Source organism: Pleurodeles waltl, chromosome 11 (genome assembly GCF_031143425.1).
Source record: "Pleurodeles waltl isolate 20211129_DDA chromosome 11, aPleWal1.hap1.20221129, whole genome shotgun sequence".
Taxonomy (NCBI): domain Eukaryota; kingdom Metazoa; phylum Chordata; class Amphibia; order Caudata; family Salamandridae; genus Pleurodeles; species Pleurodeles waltl.
Window position 1 is genome coordinate 943325554 of NC_090450.1, and position 20757 is coordinate 943346310.

At 44.4% G+C, this 20757-nt stretch overlaps 1 protein-coding gene across 10 annotated transcripts in view; it reads left to right on the forward strand.

Moving 5' to 3' along the window:
* The window catches only part of DEPDC5 (DEP domain containing 5, GATOR1 subcomplex subunit), a 401482-nt gene that overhangs the window by 23116 nt on the left and 357609 nt on the right, over positions 1-20757 (forward strand). For all 10 annotated transcript variants that reach the window (XM_069215090.1, XM_069215095.1, XM_069215097.1 and 7 more), the window contains exons 5-8: positions 145-230; positions 2751-2834; positions 17597-17646; positions 18731-18800. In XM_069215090.1, coding sequence (XP_069071191.1) covers positions 145-230; positions 2751-2834; positions 17597-17646; positions 18731-18800 — 290 coding nt within the window. The remainder of the gene's footprint in view (positions 1-144; positions 231-2750; positions 2835-17596; positions 17647-18730; positions 18801-20757) is intronic.

A 20757-nucleotide genomic window follows, 5' to 3' on the forward strand; every position in this document is an offset into this window, starting at 1 on the left:
AGTGCAGAGGTGGAGCATGTTTTGACTCTTGACCAATATGGAAAATCCAAAGTGGTGTTGTCTGTGGTGCGAATAGCAGGAAGATGTTGGAAGTTACCTTTTGTGGCCACCGAATGACTGGTCAAATTATTTCTTTCATATCAGAAACAATCAGTGTTGATCAGACGGTGGCCCAGGTGTTCCGTCTCAGACCCTATCAAGATGTCCATGTGAACGTCGTTGACCCAAAGGTGAGTTTGCAACCATCCAAAATGAACAAGCATCTGAGAGCTCTTCATTTGAAATCATACCATCCACTACATATCTGAAACACAAATGTTTTTTGCATGTATGTGGACTTAACGTATCTAAAAAGACAAGTGCAATTTGTTTATAATTCTGCATCCTGAATTAAAGAATCATACATTTTTTTTTAAACTTCTGAAGCTCTAAGGGCATTAACGATGTTGGAAACTCTGCCATTGTGAAGAATTTTCAGTTCTCTTAAATTTAAGCTTTAGGAGGAAATTGGGTGTGTTGCAGGAGGAGGAGAATGTAACATAGGTAACTTCCAAGACAAAGGATTGCAATACTCGTAGCTAGTTTTCAACCCTGATGTGCAAAGGCAAGGCAAATATTATTTCATGGTCAGAAATGTAGAATAGGACTTTTTCCACAGTGAACATGTTTTGCCCATCGAAAAATACATAATTCAGAAAGTGTGCAAATGCACATTTCCACCACTCATAGTCCTTTTTTATTGATTGTCATCCAGACAGTCCTCTGCATAATGCACAAAGGGATAGCAGCATGCACAGAAATTTGCAATACATTTTCCTTGCACACTCAAAATTCTGAAAGTCAAACAAATTCTGTGGCTTGTAAATTTACAATTTTACGAGAGGCCATAGAAGTTTAGAAGGTCCTCAGATTTCTCACATTGGAGATGACAGTGGTTGCCAGATTCTACACCATACAATTTCCAAACAACCCCTTAAACCTGAACCATTGGGGTGGCTCCCAAACCATGAGCTGGAATTGTTAAACATTCTTAGATTCCATTCTGTGGAATCCCCAAAGTCACGTTTCTCCACAAACTGCAATCACCATACTCTTCATAAATCCACCCAACAGCCCTTCTAAAGTCACATAGGCTTTGTTTTGTATTTATTGGCCTTCTTGCTAGTCTATTCCAATTAAGAGATGTTATCATAATTTCCTTCCCTTACTAAGGACATTGGCAGGCATCATGGGAAGGGGCTTATGAGGGAAGCTATTATTGATGTGGAGATAGGAAATATATCTGTAGGTCAGGCAATTGGACTCTTAGTAAGAGAACTTCACTTTGTGTAGTGGATATTAGTGAGACTGTGTTATTCTTTGATCAGGCAATCTTTCAGCTGTCACCGGTATTTCAGAAATCAGAGATTCTCTGCTGTTCCACTTTCCCTTGGCTTTGCATTTGTAGCAGACCAACTAAACACTTATCTGCCCAGTAAATCCCTCTTGACAGCTTTTCTTCTCACAGGCACGTATAATGCCCTTTCTTTTGTGCCTCTATGAACATTCTGTTTCTGAGATTGTTTGCTCTAAAGAATCAAGTCATTTTGGTTGACTCTGAATCTCTCATGTTTGAAACTTCCAAAACCCATCTCTCATCCTTTGAAAAACGTTGACAGGTCCTTAACACAAAGTTTAAAGTTCTTAAAAAAAATATGGATGGAGAAGCATTTTTAAAACTTCTTAAAAATCCTAAAGGAAGATTTGCTATTTGATGTTGTACCTTGATCCCTAACTCACAAAAATGCATGTATTCTCTTGTACTGATTTGTATATTGGTGTTATGGTGATTTTTTTGGCAAAGTCAGACTGCTCCAAGGACCTATAGAGAGCTTTGAGGGTACCGGTGGGATGGGGGAAAGATAATGAACCTCATAATTGGGACAAGAGTTAGAATTGAAGTAAAATTAGAGAGGGGCGAAGGAGGAAACCGAAAAGCCTGCAGAAATTGACGGTTTCTGTACTTATGCGCTGATAGATCAAGATAGAGCAAAGATATGATCTACCAGAAGATAACTGAAATATGAATGTGCACCGTTTTATCACCTATGTACATGAAACTACTAATACGGGGACCTGCAGTTCACGAAAAGTAGAGATCAACGGGTGCAGTCACCCTCACACAAGGGATGGAAACTGTGGCTGGTATTGGGAAACCATACAAAGTTTATCATATATGATAATGAGAGCATCTCTGGGTCTGAAAAAAAATCAGTGGAGGCAATTAATGATCAAACCCCTAATGTTGGTAGAAAGAAAGAAGAGAAACTTTTTATGTCCAGAAGAAGGTGGTGACAAACCGATAACTCCAACAAAACATGCGTTGACCATATATGGAGGTACCGCTGGCTATGACGCAACTATAGAAGAAGAAAAAAAATATGTTTTCCTTGTTGGGTCAATAGGAGATTGTGGGCGAATGGTTTACATGGATAGAATTTGAGTATGAATGTATGGTGTGTATGAAGTGGACCGGTGTGTATGTGGGGATTGGGAATATCTAAACCAATGTGGGATACTGATTTAAGGATGTATTTATTTAACATTGTTCCTAGTCTTTCATGTCTGCCAACTGTCGCACCTATAAGGTATGAAGTGCAGCGTCACTGGATTGGAGGGAGTGATTTGATGGGCCATTTTTGACTGCAATCTTAGTGAGCTGTGGATAACCTCAAACTCTGACATCTGTTTATCTTTGCATCTCTTTATAGGATGTTACTCTAGACCTTGTGGAGCTAACCTTTAAGGACCAATACATTGGGCGTGGAGATATGTGGAGGCTGAAACGAAGCTTGGTGAGGTTCTCTTCTACCCCTCTTACAGGCAGCTGAAATAGATTCTCTTGTGACTCGGCAAAGAAGTGCTGTGAAGCTATGAAGTTATTTTATAATTTTTTTGAATTTCTTTATTGGCATTTATAAACAAATCATCACTTATGACACAGAATGCAGAAACACGTATATTCACAGATTAAACAATCAAGTTTGGCCCACTTTGTATGTAAGGACAGTGACCTATGAGCAGATCATAGAGTAAGAAGCAGGAAAGTGTGGCATGTGAAACAAGTGTGATAATAGTCCTGATTAACTTAGTGCTTCCAGTCACGTTGGGGACCAGCCAATATGTCTGTAATAAAGGTAGAACAAACTGATATCTAACAACTAATAAAACCCTTTGGCTGAAGTCGCTCTAGGTAGCCCGGGGGAGAGCAGCGGCAGGCAACACAGGAGCACAGCACCAACCCAATGTATTGGCTGTGGCCGCTGCGAGGGGTCCGAAAGAGGCAGGAGGAGGGGAGCAGAAGGAGGGGAGACCCACCCCACACAGGGAACCCATCTAGGGGTTGCAAGGGCCTCAGTGTGATTTAGTATGCATGCACGCCTGACCGAATGAGTGGCCACTGTTAGCACTCAACTATATCCTGGGTGCAGTGCAGGAGAATCCACCCCCTGGGGAGGAAGGCTTGGGTAATTTGTCAAATAGTTTGAGAACATAAGTGTCCCATAGTGTGGCCGCATCTCCCTCTCCCCACAGTCGGCGGTCATGTGCCATGGTATCCACCTCTGCTTGAGCCCATTTGTGAGTCACCTGAAGTCAAAATCTGAATTCGGTTGGGTGTGGAGGTTTCCAAGCCGTAGCAATTAGGTGCTTAGAGAGGGCTAACGCCAGGTCCACCATCTTTAAGTAGTGTTTGCTGCGTTTAGTGCGTTTTGTGAGCCCCAGGGAGCAGAGAAGTGGATCAGGTGATAATTGCACGTCAATCACTACTGATAACTGTTCTATCACCTGTGCCCACACCCGCATTAACAGAGGGCATTCCCATGTGGCTTCTATGTCGGCTCAGTGCGGGTAAGCCAGAGGCACACCTGGGAACATTTTGTGGAGGCCATTTGGGCTTATCTCGGGTCTGGAGATCGGTGCAACCTGTCTGTAGTGCTGTGTATTGCACCGACACCGCCTTATGGCCCAGTTCGTGTGTTAAGAAGTCTTGCAATCCCAAAGGCAGTGTTGGCTCAGCCTGTCCTGGCGACCATACCTCCTCGATGGAAGCCAGAAGTGCGTCATATGTAAGAACGGGGCTGGCTCCCAGCCTGTAAAGATCCTACGGACCCTGGAAGGAGAGTGGTGTGCCCTCCTCATAAAAATTGCTCAGTTAAGTAATCCCCGCTTCCTGCCAGGGGAGAAGGATTATGGGTCCCGAGCAAGGCTTTGCTGGCAGCACACTCCAGAGGAGCAAATGTGGTGCATAAGGGGCCAGTGCGCAGCAAGGCTACATATATCGGACCCAAACCTGTTTGGTCACTCGCGGAAGTCTGTCCATTGCTTTGGCTGAACCTTCCAGTGAGAGCAGCCATTCCAGTATAAGCATACCTTTTAGGTTGACACAAACGAGTCTGCCCTCCTCATCTTCATCTCCTTCAAGCCACCACATAGACCACTGCAATTGAACTGCTCTGAGATACAACTCAAGGTCAGGGACCCGGAGGCATCCTTCGAGCATGTGGCGCTGAATCAATGGAAGCGATACTCGCTTTCATCCAGGACCCCAAACGAGCTTTGACACCAGACCCCTCAGAGCAACAAAAAAGGATCTTGGAGGAAGCATCAGCAAAATATAACAGCCTTGGGATTCCTAGCATCTTCGCTATAGACGCCTTACCCGTGGTAAAAGGGGTAACTGTGTCCAAAAGTGCATGGATTGACGAAGGGAGGTCAGGGTCGTACCATAATTACCATCAAACAGGTCCCTATCTGCATGATAGACATTCAGATTCAGGCAATGAATGGTGTCAAAACTCCAGGGGAGATGTCCTGCGCCACGCAACATTCAGGTGCAACCCAGCACAGTGGAAAAATAAAGGATTTACCCCAGTTTACCCTAAGGCCTGTCATGTCTCTGAAGAGATCAAGTAGGTCATAGAGGGTGACAACATAGTGTATAGTCATGTAGATATATTAGGACATTATCCGTATATAAAGATACAGTGTGCCATTCCAGACCCACCTTGATGCCCCTTGCAGGGCCCCGGGTGCATAACTGAACAGCCAGCATCTCCATGGCCAATGCAAAGAGTATTGGACACAGGGAGCATCCCTATTTGGTCCCCTTGGCAAAAGAGCGAGAGATCTGCCAACCAGTTCGGACCGGTGCTTGTGGGGTGTTATATATATCCCGACCCATTGAAGAAAGCATCCCAAGCACCTCCAACACATGGAGTAAGTAGGACCAGCTTAGCGTGTCAGCTCCCCTGGATACAGCGTCCATGATGTGGCACAGGCTCTCAGTATTGGAGTGTGTCGCCTGTCATGGCAGAAACCCACTAGGGGGTCTGAGTGGACTGGGGAACCCATTACCAGAATCAGTCTGTTAGCTAGGATCTTATTTAATGGTTTATAGTCGATGTTTAGCATTGACAATGGGCTGTAAGAACTCACCTTGAGGGTCTTTACCTGGCTTCGGGAGCACCACTATGAGAGCCTTGTGAAGAGTCCCCAGCAGAATGCCCGGTCGTGCACTTCCCGATAGACCTCCAATGGGCGAGGAGCCAGGGGCCTCCTTGAAGGCAGCGTAATATTCCATGGCGTTCCCGTCCATGCCCGGGGTCTTGCCGGGGGCCATTTCATTGATTGCCAGATGGGTTTCCTCTATCTGTAGAGATTTTACCAGTTATAACAGCTGGATCAAACAGGGAAGTGGTATTGCATGTAGGTAGTCTCAGATCTGTGCTAATGTCTGTTCCGGCAGGGAGGGGGAAAACAACCTCTCATAGTAGTGAGTAAACACTTTGTTGATATCAGTTTGCTCATTCTCCATGCGGCCCCCGGTGTCTTGTATGGCGTCAGTCAGGGTCCTGGGGACCTCAGACCGCAGCAACCACACCAGTGTGTGCCCATGTGTATCACCGTCAACATGGTGACGAGACAAGGCAGTCTTGTAATTGAGATCATACTGTTGCTTTACCTCTTCCTGATATTGCCAACGGAGGGCTTTTAGTCGGGGGGGGGGGCGCCAGGCACCTACAGATGCGTTTCTATGGCTAGCACACTGTGGTAGATGGTAGAATGTAAGGGATCTGATAGAATGTAAGGGATCTGATTCCTGAGGCTGATGTCATGTATGACATCAGATTAGAGTGTTGGGAGTGGAGGTTCCAGAGGAGCTGATGGAGAGCTGATGGACATAGATGGTTGTCTTTGTTGGTTGTGGATAAGATAGTCCTATTAAAGAACCTATTCATCATATTAGAGCCTCATCTTCTTCATTATACTTGGCGACGAGGTGAAGACTTTGGGGAGTATCTTAACACTGTTTTCAAGGAAGTTCCTATTTGGAAACAATTCTTTCACCATCATTACAAAGAAAATTGCAACGGAAAACTTGGGTTTCGATAGAACATAAAATCCTACATTCCGGTGAGCCGATTATTATTATTATTATTTTTTTTCTATGAGGAAACGGTGTCATTCAAAAATCAACTCGCAGCTCACGTTTGAGTTGCGCACTTTCATTAAAAGAAGTATTCCAGTTTTGCTCTTGCGCGCGTGTGTTCGCTCTCTTTCTGTGCAGAGACGAACTGCACGTTTGCCGCCCGTTATCATTACCTGCGCGTTATTTTCCAACAGCATTCAGCTCTTAGTTGTAAGCTGTGACTCGCCAATGAAGAGAACCAATTTTCTGCTTTTGGGAACGTATTGAATCTGATACTCCCGGAAGAAGTTTCCTGAGAAACCACGCTAGGGAATGTACAAGGGAGATTCCCTATAGAAAACAAGCCAAATGTTTTCATTTCTACTACATCATAAACAGCAGTTTTACATAATGGATAAAGGATATATCTATTAAGGAACCAATTTTTTTTTTACGACATTGTATATCTGTAAAGTTTTTTTTTTGAGAGAAAAGTAATATTTTGCATTGGTGTTTTTTTTAGAAGCAAACAGTGCATCAGCACAATTGCCTATTGTGAATTTCATAATGCAAAATATATCACCTCCACCTTTTTTCCTAACCATACCGGGAGAACCACCTATAAAATGGTCTAAATGGAAAAATACATTTCTTCACTATTCCAGAGTATGTGGCACTAATTTATCGAATGAAAGGAAAACAGATTTACTTATGCATTGTTTAGGGTGTGAAGGACAAGAAATTTTGTAAACTCTACCTGACACGGGGGATGAAGGAACAGATTTAAATGAGTTTGAAATATGTTTGAAAAACGAAATCTGCATTTCTTACCAAATATTTTTACCATTTTGCAGCGGTACCATTTTGGCATGAGAGAGCAAAAACCTGGGGAAAGTATTGAAGAATACATTACTGCTTTAAGGAAGTTGGCATCTACATGTAAATTTGGAGCTACTATTGATGAACGCATTAGAGACCAGTTGATGCTAAGGTGTTCTAGCGATAAAATCAGACAAGAATTGTGGAGCAAAGATGATCCATCCTTACATGAGGTGATCATCCTAGCTAAGGGTGTGGAACACACTTTAGCTTGTGTGGAAGAGTTGGAAAGAGGAAAAAATACTGCAATAAATAAAGTTACTACAAGAAAAGAAAATTTAAGGAAAGAAGTAAACAGTGACAAAGAGGAAGATAAAGTTACTCAAGGACAGTGGTCCAGGTTCAAAGACACAAAGTGTTTCCGCTGTGGCAATACTGGTCATTATGCCTCATATAAGAAATGTCCTGCCATCAATATGACTTGCAAACTGTGCAATAAAAAGGGTCATTTTGCCAAGTGTCGCAAGTCTACCAAGAATCAAACGTCGGTGAAGATTGTTGAAGACTGCATTTTATCGGTTTCTGCCTGCACTCACTCAGAAGAAGAGTCAATCCAGAGATATTGTTACTATTTTAGGTGTAGAAAGTGAAGTACTGTTCGACTCTGGAGCATGGCTAACTTTGTTATCAAATGATTTCTTTGACAAACATTTAAGCCACAAAGTCAACTTGAAAGATCCAGATGTTACTCCCGGTGTGTATGGTGGCCAAATTATTGAATTGAGCAGTTACTTTGAGTTTGAGATTTCTTTCAAAACAAACACAATTTTTGGGAAAATTTATGTTCCAGTTAAAGGAGACAGTGTTTTGAGTTGGCCGCACCAGAGGGAACTGAATATTCATCCACACCGGTTATGATCAAAGACGAGTTTATTAAAAAACTGCAGAGAGTTTGTGAACTTTCTGTGCAAGGTGGAAAAGGAGAAGTTCCACCAGAGTTTGTTAAAGATTACAAGGAAGTGTTCAGTGATAGATTAGGTTGTCTAAAGAAGTACGTTCATCACATAAGGATTAAAAAGGGGTCTGTTCCGGTGGCTGCCAAAGTACGTTCCATTCCCATCTCTATGAAGGATGATGTTGAGAAAGAAATACGGAGATTATGTGATGAAGGGATAATTGAGCCAGTAGAATCCTCGAAATGGATTTCACCCATAGTAGTTGCATGCAAACAAACAGGAGAAATTAGATTATGTGTGGATTTGAGAAATATTAATAAGTGTGTGGTCAGTGATCAATTTCCACTACCTAATATAACGGAGATGGTCACATTATTACATGGGTCTAAGTATTTCAGCAAGTTAGATTTAACCTCAGCATATCATCAAGTCATGTTACATGATTATTCAAAAGACTATTCCACGTTCATCATGCCTTTGGGAAATTTCGGATTTAAAAGAATGCCTTTTGGGCTGGTGTTTGCAGCAGCGGTATTTCAACGTATGATGTACAATTTGTTTGGTTCAGATCCTGCTTCCAGGATGACATTTTAATACATGGACAAACTGAAGCAGAGCATGCAATGAGAGTTAGGAGGGTTCTTACCATTTTGAAAGATCATGGTTTGACTCTCAAACTTAAGAAGTGCTCTTTCTGCAGAACTGAAATTGAATATCTAGGTCATAAAATAACTTCAATAGGTGTGTGTCCAGAGGAAGATCTTGTAACGAACATCTTGAAACTACGTAATCCAGAAAAGACAGAAGAACTGTTGTCTTTTCTTGGGATGGTAGAATTCCATGCCAAATTCTTACCAAATTTAGCATCTAAAATGGTTTCCATGCGTAAACTACTAAAAAAAGGAAGTGAGTTTATGTGGGATGATGAATGTAAAGAGGAATTTGAAAGTATAAAAAATAAATTGTCAGCTGTTGGGAGTTTGAGTTTGTTTGATCCGGATAAGAAATGTGTGATCATGAGAGATGCCAGCTTGAAAGGTCTAGGAGAAGTTCTGTTACAGGATATGGGAGAAAGTGATCTCAAACCCATAGTGTACTGTTCTAGGACTTTGTGAGGAGCTGAGATGAATGATTCCACGATTGAGAAGGAAGCTTTGAGTGTATATTGGGCAGTCAATAAATTTAAGAATTTTGTGTGTCGAAAATAATTTCAGATTTTCACCGACCACAAACCTCTCGTGGAGGTTTTCATGAAAAAGGGTCTAGATATGATCTCTAGCAGGATTAGTAGGTGGATTGTTGGACTACAGGATTTCGCGTTCAGGGTGTTCTATGTTCCAGGACCCAATAACAGGATTGCTGATTGTTTATCAAGACTTAGGGGGGTCATTACGACCCTGGCGGCCGGCGGTATGTTGGCGGTAACACCGCCAAGAGGCTGGCGGTGTTCCGCCAGCAATTATGACCCTGGCGGAATTGCCACGGCCATACCGCCGGCCCCTCCATTTTCCCGCCAGGATTTCGCCTGGCGGTCATAATCCCCAGGGCAGCGGTGCAAGCACCGCTGCCCTGGGGATTATGAGTCCCCGACCGCCGGCCTGTCCGTGGCGGTACACACCGCCATTGAAAGACCGGCGGTAAGGGGACTTGGGGTGCCCCTGCACTGCCCATGCACTTGGCATGGGCAGTGCAGGGGCCCCCAGGCATAGCCCCGTCGCGCATTTCACTGCCCGAATTTCAGGCAGTGAAATGCGCGACAGGTGCTACTGCACCCGCTGCACATCAGCATTGCCGCCGGCTCTATTACGAGCCGGCTGCAATGTTGATGTGACATTTCCGCTGGGCCAGCGGACGGTAACACTGTTACCGTCCGCTGGCCCAGCGGAAATGTCATAATAGGGGGACAGGAATACCGCCGGCAATGGCGGTATTCTGTCTCCCGCGGCCTCAGCGGTCTTTTCAAAAGACCGCTGAGGTCGTAATGACCCCCTTAGTACCGAAACATAAGAATGTTTGGAGAAGGATCTGGAAAATGAAGTGAGTGTGTGTGTAGTATAACAAGAGGAATTGTAGTACAGGATGAATGGTTGAGAGCGGTGTTAGAAGATTCCTTGTTACAGCGTGTGTGCAAAGAACTTAGTAATGGATGGGGGTTGAATGTGAAGCGTGATGAGGAATTAGGAGGGTTTTGGAAAGTGAGATAGGAATTGTCTATGGAGAGAGGCATACTTTTGCATGGTTTAAGGTTAGTTGTTCCAGCTGCTCTGAGGGAGAAAATTATAGAATTGGGACATGAAGGACATCAAGGAATGAGTAAGACGAAAGCTAGAATTAGTCTTAACTATTGGTGGTCAGGCATGGATCTCATGATCGAAAGGAAGGTCAGAGAATGTCCAGATTGATGCAATATTGACAAAGTGTACAAAACTAGAGTACCACCTATGTGTATTAGAGATGATTCAAACAAACCTCGGGATGTTGTAGCTGTTGATGTGGTTGGACCTATTCATGGGAGAGGTGGAATCAACTATATCCTGGTTTTAGTGGATCTGTTTTCCAGATGGGCTGACATAGGTATCAGTAGTAGCATGGAAACCAAGAAAATAATTGCATTTTTTAGTGAAATTTTCAGTTGTGAAGGTTTGCCGAATACAATTGTGACTGATAATGGGCCACAGTTTCTGTTGTGTGAAATGAAAGAATACTTTAGGTGCAGAGGCATTGAACATAGAAAGTGTCCTTTATATCATCCCGAAGGAAATGGTACAGTGGAGAGATTTAATAAATGTATAAAAGAATGCATACCATTGGAAGTTGCAGCAGGCAGGAATTGGAAGGATGGTCTTAAAAGTTTTCTTCATGCATACAGGTTTTTTCCTCAATCTACCACTGGTAAAGTTCCCTTTTAACTTTTTAGAGGTCGTAAAGCAAACACGCAGTTGGCACCAGGTTGGGTATGTTGGGGGAAAAATGACAGTGTGTCGTGGCGAAACATGTGTGAGGAAAATGAGTGTGAGAGGAAAAGTATACAAAGAAGGAAAGAATATTTTGATAATAGAAAGAGCACATGCAACATTGAAAGTGAAAGTAGGGGATGACATTTTAGTTAAGAAACCAACCTTATGTAAAAGTGGAAGTAAATTTATGGGTCCATTTGAAGCCATCAAACTATTCAGAAATGCTGTAAAGATTAAGGATGGAAGGGTATGGAATCTCAATCGGGTTGTCATTTCAAAGAAAATTTTATTTCTCTAAGTATTTGTACATAATTCTGTTATAGTTTCTTTTTCCTATTTAATTGTTGTGTTTTGTTTTAATATGTTAACCATGTAATTGTCTTTAAGGGGGAAGGTGTGTGGTAGATGGTAGAATGTAAGGGATCTGATAGAATGTAAGGGATCTGATTCCTGAGACTGATGTCATGTATGACATCAGATTAGAGTGTTGGGAGTGGAGGTTCCAGAGGAGCTGATGGTGAGCTGATGAACATAGATGGTTGTCTTCGTTGGTTGTGGATAAGATACTCCTATTAAAGAACCTACTCATCATATTAGAGCCTCATCTTCTTCATTACACACACTGTGAGTGAGTGTCATTGTAGTACACCATGATGTGCTAATGCAGTGTCCCCTCATGACCACTTTTAAAGCGTCCCACTCAATCCCTTGAGAGTCCACTGAACCTGCATTATCTGCGAAGTACCGGGTGAGGTGTATAGCAACAGTATTCCTATATGCTATGTCTTGTAGCGCTCCCGGGAGGAGACACCAAGTCGGGATCGTGGCCCTCGTCCTCCCCCATTGGAACGTGAATCTGAGCGGATTGTGGTCAGACAGTACCCTGCCTAAATATTTGGAACTGCATATTAGGGGCCAACAATCTGTGTTGAAAAAGAAATAATCCAGCCTGGTGTGGACCTTGTGGCCTGGCGCATAGTAGGAGTACTCCGCCTTCCCAGGATTCCCCAGGCACCAGATGTCTTGCAAAGCAGTGAACCTGGACCATTGCTGAAAATGTTTCATAGCTTGTAAACCCTGTGTGCCCGGGAGTGGGGGACAGAGCTATCTAAATCAGTATAGTGTATGCAATGGAAGTCCCCTCCACACAGCCCCGAAGCCTGAGGTTCAAGTAGCATAGTTGGTGAGAGGGTATCCAGAAACTCACCCTGTGAAGTACTGGGTGCAGAGAGGGATACCATAAAAAATGGGCTCCTGTCTAGGGTTCCCTCCAGAGTCACATAGCGGTCCTCTTGATCAAGCAGTAGCCAGTGTTTCATAAAAGATACCTCCGGGCCAACCTAAACAAGGACACCCCCCACCCCCGGGCGTAGGTGGAGTATCCCTTACCGTATACTTCCATCGTTTACTAACTTTGTTAAGTTCCCCTGTGGTTATATGTGTCTCTTGGAGGCAGGCAAAGTGAACATGTCGGCGTCAAAGATAGGCATGTATTTTGTATCGCCTAGCAGGGATTGCCATACCAAGTTAAAGCGATATATTTGACAGCCATAGTTGCATATTATGCTTTTCGAGACCTTCAGCATCCTCCGGGACCTCCAGCCACTCCCCCACACCCACCCCACTGACCACCAACCCAGCAAGCAAAAGGGTTAAAAACATGTGATAAACAACTCCCCTAACCCAGGCCTGTACGCCTTTTGGCCCCATGCCACAACACCTCAAACAATACAACTGATGTGAAATATATGTCTGTGATGAAAACATGTCCATGCGGCATATCCTATTGGGAGCTGACCTAGTGGAATCCATCATCCGGCAGCCCCAGCCCGACCACCACCCCAGGCCCAGCCATTCAGCTTACAAGTATAATGTCCCTTGTCCACAATCTGTGTCACCCAAGAAGTTCCAGAGGTAACGAGAATGCCACCAGGCATTGCCCAACATCCAGCAAGATTGACAGTGACTCACCCCCCCATGGCACCTCAGGAGTCTGGGGGCTCCCTTCGAAGAGGAACCTGGAGGTGTGTAGCGCTCCCAGGTCTAAGGCACCTGAGCCAAGATGTCCAGGCTGGAACCTGGAGGTGTGTAGCGCTCCCAGGTCAGAGGCACCCGAGCCAAGATGTCCAGGCTCCTAGTCTAGGTCAGTGTCTAGAGACAACGCCTGGTACCTGTTTGTGCGGTGTGTGGAAATTTCCACCACCAATTGTGCCCTTTTCATGGCTGCCTGTTCTTCTGAGGGATGAGATTTTGGGCCGTGTGGGTGGCGACGCAGACTCTTGGATTTGCTCTCAGACCAGCCCAGTTCGGCTCCAGTCGCTCAGGCACCCCTTCAGTGTGAAGTTACTGCCAGGCCTTCTCCAGTGACACGAAGAAGTGCATGGTACCTGCGTCCACTACATGCAGGCGGGCTGGAAACAGTAAGGCATAGGAGAGATTCAAAGTGCAAAGCTGAATCTTGACTGCTGCAAAGGTATTACGTTGTTTTTGGACCTCCGCATTGTAATCTGGGTAGGCCGTAATGGTGTTAGTCCCATTGTATGTGCTGGGGTCTTTAGCTCTGAATAACTGCAGTTATAGGTCTTTGTCCTGGAACTTAATTAAGCATGCTATTAATGGGGGGCGGCCTGGAACCCCGTGCACCCTCTCGACAGAAAACAATTTTGGAACCTTATTAGCTACGACTGTGGTAATCAGACAGTTTTCAAGGAATAGTTTAGTGTTTGAGCCCTCGGATCTTTCCAGGAGGCCTATAAGGCGAATGTTATTGCGGCGGGAGCATCCCTCCACGTCTTCAGCTTGTGCCTGGAGACTCTGTACCGCCACTTGGACAGCCTTCATCTGTTCCTGCATGTTTTTCATCAAGGGCGTGAGGGAGGCCATCGAGGATTCTGCCTCATTCAACCACTCCACCAGCTTGGCATGGTCCACACGCATCTGGCCAGATTCAACTTGCTTGGCACCCAGCTGGGCTTCCATGGTCGTCTTGGAGTCCTGTATGGCCTGCAGGATTTTGTCAGACATACTGGTATGTTTCAGTGTGCTCTCTAAGTGCTTGATTGGATCCGTGTGGGGCGGTGTACCTATTAGCATGGCCATAATGGACTTTTGGGGCGGAGGTTTGACTATCTTAGGACGAGTCTTGCCCGGGGAGTCGTACACCGCCACAGTCAGCAGGATGTACACCTCATCGCCCAGTGGGGGAGGTGCCAGCCACGGAAACACACAGCACCATTGTCAAAAGGGTTTCGGGGACAGGGGTGGGACTACGCAGGGGAGGCCAGCAGTGACGGCATGACCCATGGGGCGCCCCAGCTCCCAAGACAAAGGTGAAGCGCACAGGGGGATGTCCACTCAGGGCACGCTGTGTTAAGTTCTGACAGTGCGGCAGGTCAGAGGTTTTGGGTCCATAGTGACAACAGCCCAGGGGCTCAACGCGACCCCATCATCCCCCACGATCACCGACATCCCAACCTGGTATTGTAGTGAAACAAGCCAGCAGGTCTTCACTGTAAGGCACACACCTGCAACGAATTACCCCTGGGCACCTGCTGTAACGTCAAGTTCCCAAAGACTCAAAGGTACTGTAAGAGCTCATCTTCCCACCAGCACGTCTGCCAAGTTCAAGGGTGGAGGGGGGCTCCACACCTAGTACAGGCTCCTCACTCAGACCTTCTTCTTAGCCCCCAAGGGCGGGGAGGCCCCCCCTCAACTCTGATGCAGCAATATCACAGTTTATAGGCACTACAGCAGCATGTAGGCCACATCCTCCAGTATTGAGGGGATAGAAAGATAGTTCCATACGAGGCCATCACCTCCTCAGCTCCACAATAAAGGACCCCAGCCCAACTCCAGCACGCCAGAGGTTGCATGGACCGCAGTTAACAGAGCCACCGCTCACTAGGCCAGAACTCAAATTTACTCATGGCACGTTTCATTGTTTTATGGGTCCAAAATGGCCATACATTGATTTTAAATGTGAAGGGCTTCTTGGAACTGTGAAACAATGATACAGTATGCACAGTACCATGCCAAGATGGGCATAATGTTTAGAAGCATTACCTTTGTGGGTTGCGGTACACTGCATTGCATATAGGCAGCATTGCAACACTGGCTCAGAAGTTGCCTTCATTTTGAAGCAAATTGAGTGGTACATTAGCACTGGCCTGTGAGCTACTGGGTGTTCTTGGAAAAAGTGGCCTGGTAGCAGTGGAATGGGAGCTGCTGAGGAATGGGGGCTGCTATGCACTAAGAAAAGTAAAAAAGTAGCTCACCAACTCTACCAGTAAGATACCCTCATTTTTAAGATGCATATGTGATTGAGCAAAATGCTGTCACTGAGAAGGCAATAGATCCAATGGCTGAGGTGGGCTGGCCCATTGCCTGAATACAGTAAATGACAATTGAATAGACAGTGGCTGAAAAGGCTGATCCAAAGCCCCTCTATGTATTTATATGTATGTGTTATTTTTATTAATTTTCTGTTTACAATAGCTTGGCAGACAGTTACACCTACCAGGCCAGACATTAAAAGGGTCACACTTGAGAGATGGGAAGAAGCAGGCCTTCTGGTTGGTGGCTGGGAGACTGAATTGTCTCATATGGTGATTGTAAAAAACATTCCAATTGAGGATGAAGGAGTCCTGGTGAATATTGGATCGGGGAAATGCATAGAGTGTTGGGTGTAAGCAATCATCTCAAAAAGAAAAAAGGGAGCACACTGCCTCACACTCCAGCAAAAAGTTAGCCCCAATGCATCATGGTAAATGCAGTCACTTCGTTTTGTGTTGAAAAAATAATCAAAAGTCTTTCACCTTAGTAGGTGCAGCAAGTGCTGTGTATCTCTGGACACGTGTTTCTAGGTTTAGCCCGTCATCAGCAGAGAGCAGCCAAGTCTGTGGGGTTGCTTGAAATGCCGCCAAAAGTCTTCACAGGTTTATGTACCACTCACTGGCGCACATGTGCCTCACCAGAGCTCGTCAGCTCCTTAGCTCAAGGGAGCAGTCATTGGACAAAAAGAAAAAAGGGAGCACACTGCCTCACACTCCAGCAAAAAGTTAGCCCAATGCATCATGGTAAATGCAGTCACTTTGTTTTGTGTTGAAAAAGTAATCAAAAGTCTTTCACCTAAGTAGGTGCAGCAAGTGCTGTGTATCTCTGGAGACGTGTTTCTGGGATTAGTCCGTCATCAGCAGAGAACAGCCAAGTCTGTGGGGTTGCTTGAAATGCCTCCATAAGCAATCATCTCACTTTGAAATGCTGGAGCCTGAGTTACAGAAGAACACTGCTGATGAAGACAAAGCTGTGGAAAGGGCTAAGATGGCCCATTGTCACTGATGAGGATAAAGGAGAATGTTTTTTTTTTAAACAGATTTTATTAGTTTTATTTATGATACATTCCAATTGACACTTCTTAAGAACACCACAATGGTTAAATCATACTTATTTTGAGGGCTCCCAATATTCGGCAGTCCTGGTGTAGATAGTCCCCCATCATATCTTAGAGCGCAGGAGTAGTCCTAATCACAGCGCTCCTGCTATTTATCAAATGCTATTGGCTAAAGATGGTGAGCTAGGGTGGTGTGGTGCTGCCTTGTGTTAATTATGGCTGTCGTGTCCCTTATCTAACCCCCCCTATTCCTCCCTGTCTTCCCCTCACCGTGCTCGACCAAGTGCAGCCCGCAACTCCTCCTCTATCCCCCCCACCGTCCCATCCATCCCCGCGGTAGTGTGATCTGGTTTATTTCTTGTTTGTTCAATGATCCTCTCAGGCCCGTTGGTGGGCCTCTTCCTATCAATCAATGGGTGTGTGAGCTGGTCTCGCCTCTCCTCCTGGCTCGGAGTCCGGCTCTTCCCGTAGCTTGTCGAGAAGCCGATCCCACGCCTCCTTCAGTTCTGGGGACCCCCCTTTCCTCCTGAGGTCTATGTGCATGGCCATACTCTCACTCTCCGACCACCTCTGAAGCTCCCTCGATAAAGGAGAATGTTAAATATAGAAAAGTAACCATCCTGCGGAGGGTATTGAAGTTACAACTGTTGTAGATAGTTCTACTGAAGGAAAGGGCCAGGAAGTAGTATGAACTAGCCAGTTCTGGAAGTGTTACTGAGGAAGAGGCAGTAGGGTGGGGTTTAGAGTGGGAGAAGGCACACTTGGGAGGAGGCAGGGGTTTGTGGCCATAGAAATGAAAGAGGAAGATGAAGACATGCTAGTAGATGTGGTGCTCTGCCATGTAGATTTTTATTGGGCCTAGGGAAAAGGGTTGCATGAGAGTTGATGACTAATATATTGGGTGAGGGGGATATCATGATGTGTTGAGAGAATAGAGGGAGAGATTTAATAATGTGCTGAGCAGCATGCAGGTGACTTTAGTAGGATGGTTCCTGATTTCTGTATCCCCCTCTTCTTTTATTCCCAGGTCAGCACGTGTGCGTACATCACACAGAAGGTAGAGTTTGCTGGCATCCGGTAAGTGCTGAACTGTGATTGACTTCTACAGAGTTCCCATCACTATTTGGTCTGTAACAGTGGTCAAAATAATAACAGCTAAGACTCTGTGCAGCCAAGTGTAAAAATATGCCTTTTGTCAGGGACAAACCAGCGGCAGCAGTGCTTGAGATGTGGAGGGGTAAATGTAAACAGTAAAGCAAACTGAAGGGAGGTGTTGAAGTAAACTGAAAAGAATGGCTGAAAGAAACAAAGGAAGAAAATTAGGAAACAGGCAGAAGAAAATTAAGGGATGAAATGTAGGTAGCTGAAAGGAAACACCAAAAGAAACTAAAGCTAATTGATAAAGGAGACTGATGAGAAGAAATCAAGAGAGCTGACGGGAGAAACTGAAGTGAGGTAAAGGGGGAGAGAACCAAGGGAAGCGAAGGAGGGGATCTGAAGGAAAGTAATTGAGCAAACCAAAAGGTCATGAAGGAGAGAGACTTGAATAATATGGTGGATGAATCAAGAAGGATTGTGAGAAACCAAATAGAATTTGTTTAGGAAATGGAGGGAAATGTAAATCAAGTGATGGAGAGACATTGAAGTTTTTCATTAGCATAAGACTGAATGGAAAGGATAGAGAAAGAGGAAATGAATAATGAAGTGAGACAATGGAGGAAACTGAAAGTTAAGTCAAGTAGAGAATCCAAAAGTAAGGGATAGAGTAAATGAAACTGGATTAAGGACAGGACATGTTTAGGACATTGAACTTAGGAAGGGAAATGTAGGGGTATATTGCCAGAATGCAGAATACTAAATATTGTGCTTCAGAAGTATCAGAGCACAAATATAGGTAAGTAGAGGTTTACTATACTTAACTCCACAAGTATGTAGCTTCATGCTCTATGTATACAGCACATCGAGGTGTAGTCAAGAATAGTAAATCTGTACTTATCTATATATACCTATCTTGTCGGTATTTTGGTCTTCGATATGTTTGTAGCACAGTATTCTTATACTTGAAATTGTGACGTGCATCCAATATAGGAAAATTTGCTGTTTGATGATCTTGGCGAGTTTTCTTTAGTGCCTGAACTCCTGGTTATTATTCCCTTTACAGGGCCCAGGCAGGAGAGCTCTGGGTAAAGAGTGAGAAGGTGACATGTGGATACATCAGTGAGGGCACGCGGGTAAGTGAGGAACTCTTCCATTCCTCTGAAGTGGCTGCTTATATCCTTGTTGTTCCATGGGATTCATTCTTGGAAACAATTTCAGTGACAAGCATGTTCCTAGAATTATATACAAAATGTGTTTTCAAGGTATGTTTTTCTCTCTCTCTCTCCCACTCTCTCTCTCTCCCCCTCTCCCTCTACCCCTCTTCCCGCTCTCTCTCCCCTCCCCTCTCCATCTCCATCTCCATCTCCCTCTCTCACTCTCAATATACCATAGTGAATTGATTGGTATTGTGGACCTGATGGTGCGGTAGACTAATGGACCCACTGCAGGGATCTATGTTTGATTCCATTGTAACAGGTTTGAATCCCAGCCAGTCTAAAAGCCTTTCATTTTCCGAAGTTGATAAAAGGAGTACTATTGTCTTGAGTTACTATGAACATCTCATATCTGTCTGTAGCAGTGGGAGTCTACCCCTGGGGTGAATTTGCACTTTACTAATGGTCTCTAATTAATTATGATTAAAATAATTCATTGAATATAATTAATTGTGTCTTAACCAATGTTCTGCTCTAATGGGGAACGAGTGCAAAATTGTGCTGTGTACTTTTCCGACATATAAACAATTATCTTCTAAAAAAATAAATAAATGCTTCCAGTTCCTTGGTAGTGCAAGCCATGTAGTAATGGTCAAACTAAGAAATGTTTTAAATTGTATCGATAGCATTGTAAAACCAATATTCTACTTTTCTAGAGACGAACTGTAGAATCGGAAACACTAGCTGCATTTCAAAACCTGCCTTCTTGTTTTAATTTTTCTTGCAGTGCAAAATTGCCCTACAACAATAGCCCCAATCTGTTCTGCAGGTGGATCAGAGAACCTGGCAAATTTTCTGCATTTTATGTGGTTGTCTCTTGCTAAATGTAGTGCATGAGAAACAACTCAAACTGCCTGAACTGCTTTCAGTGTGGCAGTTCAAAGTTCATTTGGGATTCCTGGCTTCCGTCCGCCTTGTCATTCGTGTGTAGCAGGCAGTAGCAGATCGTTGGTGTTTTGTGGATTCATACCATGATGTGCTTCTCCAAGCTGTGGAATGGCAAAGACATATCCTCCCAGTCCTAATTACCTACTAGTACCATTTCTGTGAACTGTCATTTGGTTCCTGGTTAGTGCTCTGTTCCACCACACTGATAGTAGTCTGGCATGGTGGTTAGCTTTACTGCTGACTGATATGAAATATACACACACACTGAAAAGAATCTCTGTAATGCACCTCTTAGTCTACAGAAGACATTTATTAAATCACTTTGCAAGGCTCGTAATGGAAGGTCAGTACAACCGAAAGTGCACGTTTAAAATGTGCGCAACAATAAAATGAAAACATGTACAAAGAATCTTCAGTCTATAAACAGCAAATATATACATGCAAAGATACAGATACATATATATGTTCATACACAATGCAAAGCAAATAATGAGTAAAAATTCATCACCGTGGGGCACAGTTGCTCCTTCATCTTTCTCCCAGTAGCTTCAAGCCGCAGACTCCAAGATCGGCTGTTAGGAGAAAAAGAGAGATCTACCCTCACGGGATGTCATGCATTGACGTCTCAATCCTGACCGAAGTCTCTGAATCCCCCACCATCTATCCTGGGTCTTTTATATGCCTTAAACAAGCCAGAAAGGAGATTTCTAGACACCCCCCCCCCTCGCTCCCTGTTATTCAGAGCTACTTCAGGTCAGCTTTGACAGCAAGACGTTGGGCCTGGCCAGGTTCCCAAGGTGTCCCTTCCAAGATTAAACCGTTCCCTGGATGAGAAACACGCAGACACGTAGAATAAAAACATATTGTGCACGGAAAAATACTTGCAGTTTTAACATGGCGATGAAGCTAAGGCTAAGATAATTACAAAATGGAGTCTGTAGTTGGTGGCCACTAATGTGACAGTGGACAAGCTAAGCTACGTGCAGCG